The sequence below is a fragment of the Pezoporus flaviventris genome, unplaced genomic scaffold (genome assembly GCF_033815535.1).
Source record: "Pezoporus flaviventris isolate CSIRO_AGI_PZ_B2104156 unplaced genomic scaffold, CSIRO_AGI_Pfla_v1 ptg000073l, whole genome shotgun sequence".
In the NCBI taxonomy this organism is placed as follows: Eukaryota; Metazoa; Chordata; class Aves; order Psittaciformes; family Psittacidae; genus Pezoporus; species Pezoporus flaviventris.
This window is the reverse complement of record NW_026892621.1, coordinates 4,382,394-4,401,173: the sequence shown is the minus strand read 5'-3', so window position 1 is coordinate 4,401,173 and position 18,780 is coordinate 4,382,394. Positions and strand designations below refer to the sequence as shown.

At 41.7% G+C, this 18,780-nt stretch overlaps 1 protein-coding gene across 3 annotated transcripts in view; it reads right to left on the bottom strand.

Annotated features, from left to right (window-relative positions):
- Positions 1-412: 412 nt before the first annotated feature.
- Positions 413-18,780, bottom strand: part of CFAP92 (cilia and flagella associated protein 92 (putative)) — a 33,423-nt gene continuing 15,055 nt past the window's right edge. For all 3 annotated transcript variants that reach the window (XM_061472982.1, XM_061472983.1, XM_061472984.1), the window contains 9 exons: positions 13,758-13,906; positions 11,933-12,031; positions 10,932-11,116; positions 8,624-9,510; positions 7,268-7,462; positions 6,055-6,352; positions 4,148-4,312; positions 3,156-3,368; positions 413-755 (listed from right to left, as the gene is read on the bottom strand). In XM_061472982.1, coding sequence (XP_061328966.1) covers positions 591-755; positions 3,156-3,368; positions 4,148-4,312; positions 6,055-6,352; positions 7,268-7,462; positions 8,624-9,510; positions 10,932-11,116; positions 11,933-12,031; positions 13,758-13,906 — 2,356 coding nt within the window. In that variant the 3' untranslated portion in view covers positions 413-590. The remainder of the gene's footprint in view (positions 756-3,155; positions 3,369-4,147; positions 4,313-6,054; positions 6,353-7,267; positions 7,463-8,623; positions 9,511-10,931; positions 11,117-11,932; positions 12,032-13,757; positions 13,907-18,780) is intronic.

Genomic DNA, 18,780 nt, shown 5'->3' with positions numbered 1-18,780 from the left:
AAAGACGAAAGATTCTAGCAACCACAATAAATCTATTGTTTTCTGCTTGTAAATATTCCAGCGAATCCTGGTTGGCTCTGGGCAAAAAGAAACATGGACAACTGTAAGAATACTGTTCCATGATGGAATACAACCTTGTCTGTCACTGTTCATGGGAGGACAGGAGTTAAACACTGACCCCCTCACCCAGGCACACCCTGACTGCTGTGAGGTGTGCAGATTTAACAGGCTCATCTCAGGCCCCTCTGGGTGCTTCCAGTCTGTGAGGTCTGACCAAAGCTGTTGTTAGCAAGCTGTACAAAGAGGAGGCAGGCAACAAAGCTAGATCTGCAGATGAATAAGCCAAGAAGGATCTATACCTCCCTGACATACTTGACTACACAAGGCTAAGAAGATGGGCAAATGGAAGGGTAATATTAGAGTATGGGCCAAGGTCTTACATCCTAAGAAGCTTCATTTGACAGAGCACCCAAATTATGCTGCACGTGGATCTCCTTGCTACACCTCTTTGCATTCAAACTGCCTTCCTTGATGGCAGAACTGATAGCTTTGGGACCAGATGTCAGAGGTTCAAGTTAAAAGCTTTGTGATTAGTTAATTCTAACAGATCCATTACCAGCTGGGAGGGCTGTTGTAATGAAGAGCTCAGGTGGCTTCTTGTACAGGTCAAAATCAATGTGCCGTTTGTCCCAGCTCCATCTGTCTCGCGGCAGCACTGGCTCCATGTTAGCATGCAGAACATTCTCCTGCCATTTCTAAATGAAAATTGAATCCCTTTGAGAAGCCAGGCCAAAATCACCAGGGAGGGGTCACAAAAAAGGAGTTAGCCAGCTGCTTGGTTATCACCTAGTAACGCCAAAGTGCAGACTTCACTACACAAGACCCTTTCTCTCTGAAGCAGCCTTCCAATTTGTGGTGTTTGACACACATGAATAAAGGCAAAAATCCATTCTGTGAGCGAGCTGCTGACACTCTAGCATTGGAACTGGGTGATCTTCAGGTCCTTTCCAACCCTAACCATCCTATGATTCTAGGAGTCTATGCAGGCAAAAACCCGACTCGTTATTTATCATTTCCCAAGGGTAAGAAGCGGGCTGGCTGTCCAGGACAGTCAGAGCTATCTATCACCTTAAGGGTACTCCTAAAACAGTGTTTTTAGGAAGCAGAAGCTGTCCCAGTGCTTCCAAAAATACAACCATGAGCATTAAACTCCTGGGGGCAAGAGCCCAGGTGTCCTGAGGAAGCAGGTGAGAGAAGCAACACGCGCACTGGAGTCGTGGCAGGAATATTCATCATGACAGAGTTCAACTCTCTGTGTCCTCTGCCTACCTGCTGCTGAAGTACCAGTGTGGTGTTTTGCAGACAAAACTGTCCTTGCCAAGCTACAAATGAACTCCCAGTGCCTGTTGTTAGCCCTGTGCTTCCACTGCTTCACCTAAGCCTGTGTGGTTGTAGGGTAGCCAGGTCAGTGCAGAAATAGTATGGAGAGTTTTAGGAAACCAGAAAAAATCCAAGAATTCTTTTGCCTCCTAAGGGATGGTGTTACAGAAGATGGTCAAATTCTGTGTTTGAGAAGAAAACATGAGTGGATAAAGAGGCAATGTATCAAAACCAGACTGCTTCAGAACGGGATCCTAACAGACCTGTAGGATGTCCTGTGGGCTCCGTAAAAATACATGTGCATATGGAATTAATCCTGACCGCTTCCAGAAGTCCAAAAGAGCCTTTGTTCCACATTTCAGGTAACAGGAATGGTAAGTTCAGAATCAATGTATCTATCTCCATTATTCAATATAACATTGGTCATGCCCATGAGCTGCAGGAGGAGCCTCCTTCCCCTTTCTCTCAGCTCCATGGCTAGCACAGATCTCACACAGCTATCGGTACTGCCAGGTTACACTTAGTGTTGCTCAGGGTAAGGTGTCAGCTCTCCTCCCCTCTCTCATCCCATCAGGAGGTGCAATACAACGTACTCATCAACTGCTACTCCCACACTAACATCACAGTCCCCCCTTTATTTCAATTCGGGAACTCTGGTGCCAGCCATCACTGTAAGCCTGCTGCTCCCTTTTCAGCAGGTCAGTTTGGATCCTGTACTAGTTCTTCCTTCTTGTTTCTTCAGCAAAAGGCACCAGTGTTTACACTGTAGGGGCTGACTTCTTACTTTTGGTCTGTGAACCTGCTCTGATCCTTCATGAGAAGATAACGTTCTCCAGTCTCATGGATCAGAAAAGAGCACTTTGTTTTCACCAACCATTTCACTTCAGCTTTACCCCAACCTTTCTGAGACACTGCTCTGATTTGTATGAAAAAGATGAAAGACAAATAAAGCCTGAAACTCAAATGAACACGTGAACCTTCCTGCAAGATGCAGCTTGTTCCACTCTGAGCTGTGACTGTGGTCAGTTAATTTGGTAGAATTTACTGATCCTGCCCCCCCCCCCCCCCCAACAACCCAACTTGTTCTATTTCCTTTATTTTGTCATCTTGCCAATTTTAATAACACACAAATTTGCTTCCTGAGAGCAGAGTGCATGTGATTGAGTATGCACAATGCTGAAGATGATTGCTCAAAACAGGGAACTGTAACCAAGTCCACTCAATGATGCAGTAAAATGGAAGAAAACTAAATAATAAAGAATAGGCGAAGGGAGAGAGGACACAGGGCAGGAAGAAACTGATAGAGAAGACAGTGGTGGGGGACAAACACCCCATAAAACTGTAACAGCAAACAAGAAATAAACGATGGAATTAAAAGCAGCAGCGAGGGAACCTGGAAACATGAAGGAAGGCTACAACAAGATTGGCAACGCACGAAGAGCAGCCTGAAACCCAGCCATAATGCAGTAGCATGATTTTTCTGACACTAGACTCCACCTGTAAATGTAAACCAAATCACTCTGTAGTCCACTAATACCTATTAATATCGGTAAATGGGTTTTCTGTGTTCAGGGTAGAATTTGCGTATCCAAACAAATTGTCACCTGGGTAAGCTAGATGCTCATCTACCCAAATTCCAGACGTAGGTGTCACCCTTAAACTGCTGCCTACGCTACAGCCCTCTAAAGAGACTTCCACGTTATAGCAATTTGCCTCTTCAAGTCTCCTAAAATGATTGAGTTCACTTTGGAGTGTGCATTTAAGTTTTCTGTTACCTCTCTTAACTCCTCCTGGCGTGCCTCATGTGGCATCTGGGGGTGCAGGTTGCTTTCAATGCTGCTCTTATATCCAGGGAATACAAACCCATCCGGTGACTGCCACAGACTCTTGGATTTTTCACATAATTCCTTACAGGCAGCAATCTCATCCACTGGCTCAAATGTGGCTGACAGATAGTCTTGACAATAAGTAAATCTGGTTTTTGGTTCCTACAAAATAAATGATGGGTGTTTTTGTTAATGTACATCCCCCTTCACTGGGAAAGGAGCCCATAAGGTACAGAACCAGTATTATTTCTTTCCTTGAGACTGCAAGTAATCACAGATCAAAATTATACAAAATACATATCATTAAATATTTAAAGGGCTTCATTTCATTCTATTATGATCAAATGATGGATTTAATGACAAGTGCTCTAATGGGATCTCTGTAAAATAATTACAGAAAGAAATATCCTTAACATCATGCGTGCAAAAAGAGAGCTGTACTTCATATTGTGCCCATGGTACATCAGGAGCAGTTTTCACAGAGCTACAGTTAATTTCCACCAGCTGACAGGACAATGGCATTTGTTATAAAGATTCGAGCCAGCTATTCAGATGCAAGCAGAAAAATGTGATTCTTCAAATGTGTTTTTCAAATCACTTAACGCTGCATACACCAATGCTGCAATTACTCCAATTCTCCCACTTACATGTGGGACAGAACTGGAAGTGACCACCTCGGTTATCAAAGTCTGCACTCACAGTGACAGCCCAAGTCACGGAGCTGAGAAAACGTGGCTATGATGAATGGCAATTAAGAGCAGAATTATAGACAGCAACAAAGAATACCTCAGACTGAGATGCTTTTGGATCCCAACTTCCCTTCCTGTGCGCTAACACGGGAGTTACTAGCGCAGAACTATGAGTTTATAAACCGTTCACCTTTCTTTGTCAAGCACGACCCAGAGCAAGCCAACACCTTCCAGTCATGTGTCTCAATTTACCTTTGCCATTTCCTGGCGAAGACGCTTCTTGGCAAGTTCTGCAGAATTCAGGCTCTGACAGCTGTAGTTAAAGACAGATTTCCCATCAACAGGAGAGATCAGGAAAGCTTCAGACCTCGGCGTTTCCATCTTTCCTTTGAGTTGGCATACAGCGTTAATGTTAGCCTGCAAAGAGAGATGACACGGGAGTTCTGTCCGCATCGGGAATTGAGGGTGTTACTGAAAATTATAAACAAGCAAATGATCCTGCAAACATGAAACCCCCCTTTTTGTTAATAAACTGCTTCACAAAAAGACTTATTAAAAACATAGCCCGATTTCACTCTTGGATATGATACTCTGCCAGGCTAACAGCAGTAGATTGGAGGCAAGCACTCACCAGAGAATGTCTTCTACTTACAGGTTTAAATAGTTCTAATAGTTGCTCTGGAGAGCTGATGCTGGTTGTCTTCATAAATGAGATTAGTTCTTTCACTTGTAAAATTCCATCAACACCCCAGCAAATACAGTGTCATGGGAAACACCATTCACCAGGACTCCCCAAGTTTCCCTACTGACACAGGACAACTAAACCCTCACACTTATTCACTGATTTCAGAACATCATTCTACTGTGTTTATGGTAATTATGGTTTTAGTTCAGGTTCTGCCATAATAGGTAATTACAGCAAGAGAGTAAAATTGCACTGTGGATGTGACCTCCCTGTGACTTTCACTTCCCTTTTCTTTTAATCAAAAAGCCTGAAGGGTTACCTTATCTGCTATTAAAAAAGGACTTCACCTTTTCTTTCCTATAGAGGCCTTCCCAGTTCCTCCATTATCCTCTTGATTGACAAGCATGTATAAAACAAAAACCTGTTAAAACACACATCCTGGGAAGACTGCCAGCTTTACGTGGGTAATAAAATAACTCCACACTTCATCTATGCAGAATGAGCTCTGCTGCTCTCATCCTCCTATGATATTTTAAAAGCAAGTACCAGGAACAATTGCTTCAGATTGGTTCCTTTTCTAGCATCATGAAATATTCCTTTATCAACAGACTAAGACTAAAAAAGGAAGTTAGATTTCTTTCAGTATCTCCAGGACAGCACCCTTATACAGGAACAAAGATTTCCACATATCAGGCAAAATCTTTTTGCATTAAAACACATACAGGAAAAAAAACATTCTGAACTATTCTTCAAAAGACATGGGATGGCTAGAGTCCCCAACTATCCAATATACCCAGGAAAGCAATCCAGACTCCCAGGAAACACGGAATACCCCTTCTTTGATGTCTATATTAATAGGAAAGCGTTTAGTTTCAACACTGAGGGAACAGAAGGGCTGGATGGACACTGGTAACAAGCAAGAAGAGGTTCTAAAATTCTTCACCATTTCCTTAAAGCTCAGCTCAGCTCTGTCTGCAACTGCTGATTTTATTTAGTTAGGAATATGCCTTCCTGGTTGCCCAAAGGCAAGCATGGCTTTTACACAGCAAGAGAGGAAAGCCCAATTTTCACCTGAGCTTAGCTGGCTTGGCCCCCCGAAAGCAGCTGAAGCCTGGGTGACATGCTAAAGCACAACATGCTAAAGCTATGGGGAAGAAAGAGACAAAGAACAACAGGAACCAAGCACAAAAAGAAATGACAAGGTGGTCTCCTCACCGTTCACTGTCTCCTCTGTTTACCTGTGAGCACTACGACTGTCTTCCTCTTTGAGAAGTAATTACAATTGCAATTCAACTGTCACAAAAGGAAATCCCCCTGCACTTTGTTATCATGTTGGTACAACACCTACAAACACCCTACCAAAGTCTTCTAAGTCTAATGGGTTGTTGTTTCAGGAGACAAAGGAGATGTTGATTAAGGAGATGAAGTTTTGCAACTATGAGGCTTTGCCCCTCACATATCACAAACTACTCACCTTAATATAGTTTTTCTCAAAGGACATTTTGTCTGCTATTTCTTTCTTCCGCTGTATATAGCCTTCATTGTAGTTATCTACTGAAGAAGATACTGCCTGTTTCACTCTGCTAACCTTTCCTGGTACTGTATAATCACCAGGGGAAAATGTGGGTAAAGGAGGTGTCTGAGTGAAGAGATCCTCATCAGTTAAGGGAACTCCATACTCAAGACTCAATGCTGTGATCATCTCTGCTGAGGGCAGCAGATCCCCATGGATTACATCCCTCAACCTCTTACTGCGACAGAGGGAACTGAGCCTACAAACAGACATCAACACGTTATTAGTTTACAAAAACTTCACAGCAGTCAAATCATTATGATTAATATTCCTGTAGGAAAACTATGCAACCTTCTTGCAACACCTTAGTAAGAAGTTCAGATCAGTTCATGTCTGCTGGCATGTAGCAGCAATAAAGAAGTTTAGCAGTTTAATAGACCTGCTAGGAATATTCTAGGAATGTTGCTGGATTTAGCACTAGGTTTAGCTGCAAGTTAATGATTAGCTGCTGAATGTCTCTAGCCTCTGGCTGAAAAGGCAATAAAACAAACTCCCTTCACACACTGCTTCCAGCACATGATGCATATTTATGTTGAACACCCACCAAACCCCCTCCTGCCTTACCTCTATTTTATGCCTCATTCACTTCCATTCTACGTGCCATTCACGACAACACTTACCTCACATCAGATTTCTATCCATTCACTCCATTTGGCCTGCAAAGCCTGGTGTCAACACAAAAGCAGTTCTAAACACACAACAGCCACCGAGCACCACATTAAACTGCTCAGGGACTACAGCAAACCAAAAACCAAGAAAACTGGAAGTTCTCCAGGTTAGGGACTGCTCTCGACCTCAGTTCACAGCCTGTATGCTCCAGTGAAGAATGTATTTATTTCTCTGAATAACAGACCTGGCAGAAAGAAGGTATGGCAAGAATGCCACCCAAAGGCTGGCAGACCCTATTTGTTCATCTGCGATGGCCAGTCGCCCCTCCACCAGCAGGCAGAAACCACACTCTTCTGCCTTACCACCCTGATCTGGAACTTGAATTCCCCATCAGGCCTCAGACTGCTTTCATCATGGAAAAGATACCCAAGAGTAGTATTTTTTGTACCAAACGTTCACCCTGCTAAGATTGCATTTCTTAACTATGAATCTGGACAAGTCCTACCTGGACAGGGCTTGGAAACATGCCTGAGGAACCACACCTCGGACATAGAGCAGGGAGCTTTTTGCTATAGTGAAGAGGGGCTCATAGAGGCGGAAATGATAAAAGAGAACTTCCAGGTCTGTGTACAGGCGCTGAGGGAAAGCCAGTTGTGAGTTATAGAGTATTGCCAGCTGTCCATCTTCAGGTTTGTAAGTCCTGAAACAAAGTACCCCAGTGCCAGGGTTGACACAACCAGTCGTATTTCGAGTTTCCTCAGTTCTGCAGTACAGTGACTCCCTCTAATGACACTGCTTTGCTTTTGTCCTTTAGATGCAACCTCTTACTCTATGGCCTTCACTTCATATGAATGCAAAAACAACCATCAAAAAATCATTGCATCCTTTCTTTTGAAGCTGAACAGCAAATATTTGAAAGGAAGCTCACCTCAGTTTCATCAGCCTTATTATAGCCTCAAAAGCATTATTATATATATATAAAATATATATATTTCTACTATATATATATTTCTACTATAAAGACCATACAGCAGTTTCTAATAGACTATATATTATATATAGTATATACATTACATATATTATTATATATATTTTATATATTATATATATTATACATATTATATATTCTAACTATATATATTATATATATTATATATTCTAACTACTATATATATATATTTCTACTATAAAGACCATACTGCAGCAGTAAAACAAAGCTTCACTTTAGGTTACAGGTGAGCACTGACAAGAGACAACTTTTCATGCAATAAATAATTTCAGTAACTGCAATAAGTGACTTGCATCAAACCAACCAACCAACAAACCCCTACAAAGCAAACCAACAACCAACCAGCACCCCCAGGAAGGCTTTAACAATGCACTACAGTGCTGGAAGAACACCAATTGTTTTGAAGCATGAAATTTGAGGGAGACGTTCTCTTTGAATTTGTCACATTTTCCCCTAAACTCAAAGAAAGAAACAGCTCGAGGTCCAGCTTCCTGATACTGACTTGTTTGGTTTCTATCCCGTTAGGCTTTTTTTGTTATTAATTACAACTGGAGGATTACAGAATTGCTTCCACAAACCAAGCAGCCACAAAAAAAAAGGGACATGTTCCCATCCTTCTCATTGTAACTTTGCATGGATGATCTATGGTGTAAGGTGGTGAAGATGAGAAGGTTATGCCTCAAGTGAACCAGCCAGCGGGACTCAGATCCACTAGAACTTCATGGAAAGCATCAACTATGTACTCATCCATATACAGAAAGGGACGGGGAGGTATGAATCAAATTGAAATCTTTGATCTAAGGAAATAACTGATGAAAACCCTCAGTGATGAAAAAGTTCAAACTCGCTTACCTTTCAAAGTGTCTATCCCAGAGTTTCTTGATGGCTTTGTCTTTTAATCCCTCCAAGACAAAGAGGTGAGTTGCTCCATCCAGTAAGTGAAAACCAGTAACAATATCCAACTCAGAAACTTTCTCACGTGTGGTTTTCAGTTTTAATGCAGCAAGAGCCATTCCTATTAAGTGTACAGGCCAGCCATCCAGCTGGAGGGCCATAGCATTGATTTCTTTAATCTCTTCTACCAAATCATGCAATAAAGATGAGTTATTATAGTCAAAAATGTAGATTATACAACCATACGGGCAACTTGTGACTTGTGCATCAGCAATTTCTGCACGTGCTCCCAGTGGCACAGCTATTTCCACTCTTACTTTTAAAACTGAGTCTGATTCTAGATAATCTCCCATAGGCAGCAAGAAAGAATTACTCACTGATTCTGTTATTTTCCCATTTTTATCCTCACTGAAAGCACCTGTATTTGGAACTGAACAGTTACGGATGGGAGCACTGACATTCAAGTACTTTCTACCCAACAATAAATCAGTCAGACCGACTTTAGCTACCCCATGTGGATGCCACATTTCATTCTTCAACTTATAATTATAAGCTGTGGATTTGTAAGTGAGGAAGCTCACCTTCCCCACATGTTCATCAGCTTCATTGTCCCCAAACAAAGCTGGCTTTTTTGTGATGGTTTCCATGTTTCTATCCCGGTCATGAACTTCAATCTCCAAAGGTGGACCTCTCAGGTATGCCTCTAATTCCCCAGGTTTCATTGTCCCTGTTAGAAGTACGTTAACATCCTTAAAGTAGACATGGGTTCCATGGATTTGTTCGTGAGTTCGATGAGGTGGGAAGTTGTGAAATTTATATTTGCAGTAGGTGGGGACACACAACCTCTAAACAACAAAAAAAAGGGAGAAACAGATATCTGTAGCATTAACCTTTTCCCTTTTTACTTTTAACTTCACAGACCAATCAACCAGATTTTTCCAGTAGATAAGATATGGGGGATGTATTTCAGGGCACAAAGTATGGTCTTCTGAGGCAGCAAAAAGGCCATTCTACATGCCTGGATCCTGCGTTTGGGGAATAGGCTCCCCTCTACGTTTGCCTCTCCTCAACTTTGCTGGCTTCCCAAATATGTCAGAAAACCCCTCTTTGTTTCTAGACCACTGAAGGAGCAAGCATCCTGGGGACTGCAATGGCTCCTCAAGCTTTTTTGTTTCTTCCTATGCATTCCTCTGTAGGATTCAAGGCCTAAAATAAATGCCTGTTTAGAAGCTAGGAAATCCAACAAGTATCCAGAGATACTTTAGGGATTGGACTGTATGATCTCCATTACTGGTTTACAGATTCGAGGAAGCAAACAGGGGGATTCATTCCACAATACCAGTTGTGGTTCCTCCATGTATAAGCATCCATCAGTGTTGCAGCAGCCTGCATTGAGCTGAGGAGACATGTCAAGGCCTATCCTGACAATTCCCAATCGGAGACAGTTCATTATTCATGCAGTACCCTACTTGGCAAAGGAAACCAAGCCAAAACTTCCGTGGTCACTCTGCAGACTGCATTAGAAACTGAGTGGCTTGCCCTCTGCTACTCACTATGTTAGTTTCTGACATCTTTCCTGTTTCTCTTCATAAATGTTCAGCCTACGCTGTCATAAGCCTAGCAGTGCAAAATTCCACCACAGAACTACACGTTCCTGACATCATAATATTAACCTAATTTCCCTTTCAGATCCACAATATATAATACTCAGGGAAGAGCCTTTTTAAAATAGGATTTCTGAGAATGCACCCATTTGACAAGAGAACAGACTCTTTAACTCATCCCTCAGCATTTAGAAATACAGGACCAAAACCTTTAAACTATATCCTCACCCACAGGGAACTTTCTTTGCACACAGCACTTTTTAAGATGTGAAGTGTTTGCTGTTTTCTAAGTTAAATTATAGTTTTACCACAGGACAGAAATGAACACATACTGCCTTGCCAGCAAATTGTTACAAACAATATAGAGCAGAGACTGAACTAGCTCCCCTCTTACTACTCCAGATCCACTCAGAAATGAAACTGGGCTGACTGTGTGTAAATTACTGCTCTTGGAAAGCACAAGGATCGCTGTTCTGCTGCCAGTGCCCATGACAGCACAGGCACCAACCTGACCACAGGTTTTACAGGAAACACGTCAGCTATGTTCTCCAATTGTGGTACTAATATGGAAAGTTATCTCTAAAACCATGCCCATATTTTAAGCAAAGCTGCTTGATGGTAAGAGGGGAATCCTTTCAGAAAGAAGGAGGAATAGATGTTACCTGGAGCACTTCTATTGGCACAGGTTTGTCTGGGAGGCGGGTAGCTGAAATAATCTTTATAATCAGAGGATTCAATTCGTGTCTTTGTCTTTCAGACAGAAGAGGTGTTTCCACAGTGAAAGTCACGTAAGCATCTAAAACTTCAGGAGTGTTTTCTGCCAGGCGACCGATCACCGATTCTTCTCCTTTTGAAACACGCAAGATTAAACACAATCCCATCAAGGCACCCCTCTTTGATGCAATTAATGACAAACCTCCACTAAATTTGTATTAAAATAAAACCAAAGTATTAACTGCTTCAAATATTATTTCTCTTTCAAAACGGGAAGAAAACAGTCCCCAAAGCAGTGTCAGAACCCCCACCGGGGCTAATGGCTGCAAGCGCACAGAAGTTTCTTTTAAAGCTGCAAATATTCCCATAAACACAAAACTTAAAGCACTTCAGAGACTTTTCATCAAAATTAAACTCTTTGTTAAAGGTGAACAAGCGCCTTTAAACAAACTGACTTCTCCGCAAGCAGCTTTGCCCCACTCAGCAGCTGAGTTCTGTGTTGCATGGGTCATCGCTACTTCTGTCTGCATGCACACAACAAAGGGGAGGTTTAACTCCCTACACATCAAAATAGGACAACATATATTAATAACGAATTTTAATCCAGTTGCAGTCAGAAAACCCCAGACACAACCCACTCTACTCTGAGCAATATCCCGCTTCCAACACATTCTAAATCCAACAGAACACAAGAACTTAGATGATGACAAATACAATACAGAATCAGTATTGACATCCTGACCTTCAGAGCACACAGATCCCTGGGCAGCCTCCCCCAAACCAAAACCAAATCCCAAATCTTTCTTAGCCAGACAGCTTTCATCCAGAACATGAAAATCCCTAGGGATCTTTCAAGGCTGTTTCCACCAGGCAGACCCACCAGCACACGTGCTTCAGAGCAGACACAGAGTACACCCAGCTTGTTGCTCCCTTCCTAACACAGCAATACCTGAGAGGAGAGGCATGGCATCTAGCTGCAGGGAAGCAATGCAGTACCTCTTTGCTGCAGTAGCATCAGTGTTTCTTTTAGCAACAGAAGCTTTTCTACCTGTTGATGGAATGCAGGGATGGACTGAGTAAGAAGGAGGAAATATTTTGTTGCAATTAATCAAAGAAATGAGTTATTCAGTGGGTGGCATAATTCAGTACTGTCCTTAGAAAAAGATGCTGATTACACACTTTATCACCAACCTGGGCTAGTATTTCAACATGCTCAAATTTCCATTGCAGAGTCCACTATATACTATGCTATATACAGAATCTTTGCTTTACAAGAAAGTGAAATTTACAACAGCAAGCATTACATGTTCATGGAATTACCCAAACTGAGTTTATCTCTGCCACATGACTATTCTTTCCTTGGATAGAAGCATTACAACACCTATCTGGTACTCTTTGAGATGCATATTCTATTGTTTCCAGGGCTGCTGGCCCTGGTTTGTTACTATTCCTGTAATGAAAGGAACGGCAGAATGCTTTAAGGGCAAATTTCCTTCCACTCAAGCGGAAGGAAAGAGAGGCTTGCAACGTATTACTAATACTTTATGTTTTCATGTCACAATAAATATTAGCGGTACCAGAATTAAACTGGGGAAAAAAACAGTCCACCCCGAGCATAAATGAAATGATAACCCACACAGAGAACTCCCTACAAAGTGTTCAGTTGTTCATCAAAAGTTCCTAAAGGAAAGATCCAATTGCCTTCATTTTGAAAGAAGTGTGGGGAAGTTTGGGAGCAGTTGTGTTGAACTGATGAGGCACGGGTCTCCAGAGTCCTGGGAAGGAAAGCCCATGCCAGAGCCACGAGGTGAACACAGCAGATGTGGCTTGGGGTTAAGCTCTTCAAACACTCCCTGTGCTGCAATCTGAGCTGCCTATGGCCATGTGCACGCACACAGGAGGGCTCAAAGTGCCTGCCTATTCCTCTGCCTGCCCTTTTTCCAACTGGTGTTTTCTTTACTACTCTTACAAGGTCTGCCCATAAAAGCAGGAGCACCACACTCTGCCACTGTGCACAGCAACAGAAAACAGTAGTCCTGTAAAGATTTGTGTGACACTGTCAGTGCCTTCACTTACTTTGACAGAATACCACAGCTGAATGCAATCACTTATGCCCAGTGATACTTACTGATAAGCAAATGTACTCTTTATAACGTACACTGGGAGTATGGTGTACTGCAACCCTGTGATGCTGTGCTGGTTTCAGGCCAGGCAAGCTATTTAACACAGGGGAGTTAATATATGCTCCAGTGTGCACTGTTACAGTGGTATCATCTCCTCCCATCTTTCACAGGGCCTTTGTCAACTGTAAGCTACAGGTGAGAGAGCAAAGTATCAACTCAGTGGGGCTGTGGTTTTCCATTCAACATAATGAACCAGCACTGGAAATAAAAATGGACTGTAAAGCACAGTGGAAGAAGCAGTGCAAGTGATCTGAACCAACATCTTGATAATTTCACAGCTGGAATAATTGTTTTAGTTCCAACATCACTCTTTAATTGTTTTACAAATTTCAACATTGCCTTTCCAAGTCCCTTGCAAATATCTATCACCTCACTCCTGCAACACTCCACATGGTAGAAAAGGACCATCATCATCCTCCCTGTTCTACACGACTCACTAAGGACACTGTAAATCAGTGTTTTATTAGGTGCTGAAGAGCTAGGATCAAAGCACAGGTCCCAAAACTCTTTTTTTTCCGTTTTAACCTTGAATTCGTAAAAAGAAATCAATATTAAAATCAAAGCTAGTCCTTAGTTCCATCCGGAACTTACCTTTTGTGATGGCTGCTTTGTATCCTCTCACATTTTCAATTCTATTCTCAGTTTCTTTTGAAGCTAAATTAACTGGAGGAGCAGCAACTGTTTTCTGCTTCAGATGCTGGGTCATATCCAGAAGTGGGGTTTTTGCAAATGCCACACTTCTGAAACCATTAAAAAGATCTGAAGTTATGTAAGAAATATGGAAAATGCAAAACTCAATCCCTGCCACGCTGATGATCCCACCAAAACAAGTGCTTCAAATAAAACAAATCCAAGCCTAAAAGAGCTCAGCTGCCAGCATATACATGTAAAGGAGATCAAAAAGGGTATCAACAGACCCATGGTCCTTCTGAGTAGGAGAGCAAGTAAGTACCTGAAATGCATAAAGTAAACCACCTTGTAGTACATACTACAATCCCTTACCTACAGATTTTTCTGCACATCTGCTTTGCTTTTTGAGGAAAGAGAAATACATCTGTTCTGTTACTGTTCATATTTGGTACACCCTGCAACACAATTCCAGATAAACCACTAATCTAGAATTAATACAGTTTTGCTCTATTATAGGAGCAATTCTTCCTCGGGGGAAATGCAGCCAGGAAAGCTATCACTTAGTTTCAGCTTTAACAAGCTTCCCAAGGTTCTTCACAAGACATCACACAGTCTATTCCCTAAAGTACATATGTTCCTTACAAATTTGACATATTATTGCTGCTGAAAAATGAATATTAATCTGAAACAACAGAAAAGGCTGCTCAACAGAGATTAATCTCACTGCATTTTAAATCTCCTGAATAAATGATTTTGTTGTCCCTGTCTTCAGATACTTGATAAATATTGGAGCTGAAGGGTGGTAGTACAAGACATACCACAGGAAAAGTGTTTTCTCTGCAAAGAACACATTCAGCCCTCAAGATTCCTCACAAAAGAGGGGCTGAATTGGTGGTAGAAATCTATGTGCAGTTCAAGGAAATACAATGTTTGTCCAAGAAATTTTTCATCAGTAGTCACAAAAATTGACTACTCTTTTGCTTGGCTTTATAGGGGTGATTTGTAATAACAGTAGTTTGAGAATAAAGGCATTTGGTGATGGTTTCAGAGGTACAGTATTTAATAACGAAATAAGTATCGTTAAACATGTAGACAGATGCATTCACTCTACTCTTTTACACACCTATTATGACATTTCTTTGGTTTTTTTAAGCCTTTGATCAAACATTTTATTGCTGATTACACGGACTCCAAGACCTCTACGTCATCTTGTCACCTCTGAGTGCAACAAGTATTACATGCTTGGGACACAACATCCAACTCTCCCCTCACAGCTTATCACGATCTCTTTAAGGGTTTCTGATGCTGAATACTGTCTCCAGATTATCATATTCAATCTACAGTATTTTCTTTCAGATTTATTACTATATGCAACTTCTTCCCTTTATCCTTGGCATTAAATCTTTCGAGCATCCTTTCCTCCTCATCCTCCCAGGAATTTTAATCCCAGAGGTCTAAATTCTTCATCTGCTTCACAAACATTATTTTTCTTCAGATAGGCATCCATGCAGTGAGCAACAAATCAAGACTGTTGGCTGTGAAGCCTGAAGCAATGTAGGTTTATAGCATTGAAAAGAATAATCCATTACCCAGGTTAAGCCAAGCATTTCCCAAATAACTCTACCTATCCTCAGAGACATTTCAAAAGGGCGCATAGCTGGGAGTGGGGAGTCAGAAGGCTGTTGTGTCATCTTGCAGCACTAAAGATCATCAATGTTAAAAATACAGCTTTCTGAGATCTTCCTTTAAAACACAGCCAAAATTGTTAATACATGTAATGGAAACTAAGGAATGAACAAGAGATTGTCAAAATAATTGCTTTAGGAAAAATCTATATAAAGAAGTTTCCATGAGGTTTTATAAGTAAAACATCATGCAAGAAAAGAAACAGTCCAGCTAAAGCTAAAAACAATGAGGCTGTTTCATTTGCCCCTAGTAATTAAAAAAACCCAAATCAGTGCAGAGTCAGAGGCTCTGCAGACCATCACCGTACACAGGAACCTCCAGGTGTTGGGAGTAAATGAAGCAAACTGTAGTGTGGAGTTCACAGAGGTAACGTGGGATTTAGTGGTGGATTTGTTGGAAACCTCCCCACTGTAGATTGAAAAAGCAAAGAAGGTACCAGAACATATGTGGGCATTAAGGATATTTCTGGAAGCAGTCTGAGAGAAGAAATGCCGCATACACTGATTGTGACTGTCCTGTTCCCCAGCTGTAGACTTTTGACACAAAATGAGGGAAAAAGGAAGCGGATTATTTAGAGAAAGAAGATTCTTTTCCAGGTGTGCAAAGAAGCAGCAAAACATTGCCAATAAAATTGGCAAAATATAACCTCCTGGTTCACAGATTTGCTCTGAGAGTCAGCTGCTTGTAGATAACTCACTAGCCCTCCACCAGGAATGACCACTACAAGAACAGTTCTTTGAATACGAAGCTAGAAACAAACATCAGCACAGCCACAATGCAGGTGGTACAAGAATGTTCAGGTATATAAAAGAGCAGCAATGATGTAAGTAAGGGTACAGAATCACAGAATAGTCTGGGTTGGATGGGAGCTTCAAAGCTCATCTAGTCCAACCCTCCCACAATGGGCAGGGACATCTTCAACTAGGCCAGGCTGTTCAGAACCACATCCAGCCTGGCTTTGAATGTCCCCAGGGATGGAGCATCTAGCACCTCTCTGGGAAACCTGAGCCAGTGTTTCACCACCCTCACTGTAAAAAGTAACATTAATTAGTTTTATCCCATCTGAGCTTCACTTTGAGCTCACACGTTCACCGTGTCATGGTGAAATACCATAGGCTGTAATACCTCTCAATACACTTCCAGTAATGATTTTGGAGGGGTTTAGAAAACTAAACAGAATATTTCTACCTAAAAAAATTATTGCTATTCCAGTTAATCTGTGCTGAAAGTTAAGGTTGCCTGAAGGCTAAACGCATGCCCTTCATTTTCCAAAATACTGATCTCATTTGTCCGTGTTTCACTGGAACGTTATTACTGCCATGGCAGATACCAGAAATGCATGTAAGGGACCTGCAACAGAACAAGGAACTACATTCCAGACTGAAACTTGACAAACAGCCTTCAAACATCCCAGTACTTCAGCAATAGAGATGCTTATGAAATGCAGAGCAAGTCCCATGTCAGGTAATGCCCTAAGGATCTACATTAAAAATTACACACTGTAGACACCCATCTTTGAGCAGAAAGGCCATGCTCATAGGACACAAAGCAGCAGCAATTCACATTCTGAGGTACAAAGGAACATTTCACCAATGCTATTTACAGAGCAAAACCCCTACATAGTTTCAACAACACCAAGTCACTTTTGCACTATCTCCTCCCATTAACAGCAAAAAAATCCCATTCCAAAGGTTGTTTTTTCATTTCTATTAATAGAGATATGTAAAATAAAAGCACACTAGATCAACTGATGCTAGCAGTTACAAAGCTTCAGAGGGCCCCATTTTATTGTATCCCATGGCATTTGCTTTCATATTTAAGCACAGAAGGAAATGGCTCGATTAGCAAAGGCTGTAACATGGTGGCATGAGCAGGAAGTGTCCACTCAGTCTATAAACCAGGAACCGAGGACTGCTGAAAACAGAACAGGCAGCAAACAGAGCATGATGCAAGAAGGTGTAACAAGACACTGATTACAAACCAAGACTCTCTCAGGCCTCCCAGTACAGCACCTTTGCTAAAGCAGTGTTCAGTCTGCAGCAGCTCAACAGGACACAGGCTGGAAGCTTCAAGCAAGGTGGCTGGATTTGCTAAATGTTGGAAGAATGGTTTTGCATTTAAGAGAAAACTATCTGAAATAAACGAAAGATTTTTCCTCCATGTGCAACTGGACATTCTTGCTGATTTTCTTCTTCTCTGCAAATGGCAGGTTTCTTTCCGCAGCACAAACCCCACACCGTCTGAGCTGCAAGATTCACACACAGATCCACTCTCGTGGCGTACAAAACACTGAAAAACATTCATCTCTATAGCTGAGTTCATAAATTTGTGTTGAAGGCACTAGGAGTCCCCTCATGGAGCTCATTATCTTTTGAGCAGAGGAACAATCTGACTACATCTTGTTCAGGAGAAATACGTAACAGCAGAAAGGCCATCACATAGCTCAGGAGTGGGTTCATTCTCTTGTGCTATCACCCATTCATGTTTTAGAAACAAAACGGGAACCTTGAGAAAGTCACTTAAGAGTTCATACATTTTTAGGTGACATTCTGGATGATGCATTGGAGATACACCCTAGTCATGACTCATTTCTATTTCAAGTGCAATGTTTTCCATTATGAATAACACCCAGGACAACACGATTCCTTTTAATGTTCTAGTTTCTCAAGCCTTGAACCCTCAAAACTTTTTGACATTTTGAGAGAGTTACAGACTAATTGGTAGAAATTTACCACTGAAAACTATTACTACAAAAGACTTACTAAACCAGAGGATGAATGACAAAAAAAGCAGAACAGCAAAAACAGGGAACTCTGCTATCACAGCAGTATGAACTCAGGATTACCTCAGCTGCACCAGAACATCACCTCCTGGTAATGGGACCCGACACAAATTCAGGGTTAATGAGTTGATCCATCAAGCTCAGGAGCCAGCAAGGCCTGGTCTGTTAGCAGCTGGTCTTGTGACACTAACTTTGACCTCCCAGAACGAATGAGGTTCCCTCCACAACCCCACTCCTCACTTCAGCCACTTCCTAACACATTCCATTGAGCAAGTTGAGCGAGTAACTCCTCGTTACTCCTGCTTCTAGGCTCACAGACACTATCTTATCATAGAATCATAGAACAGTTGGGGTTGGAAAGGACTTTAAGATCACCTAGTTCCAAAGCCCTGCGGTGGGCACCTCCCACATTATCTGAAGTCAAAAGGTACAAGTGAACAGAAGAAAAACCATGCACAAACAAGTAACCCAAGCAAAGTCTGTAATTTTATGTAATTATTTCATTAACAGCTAATT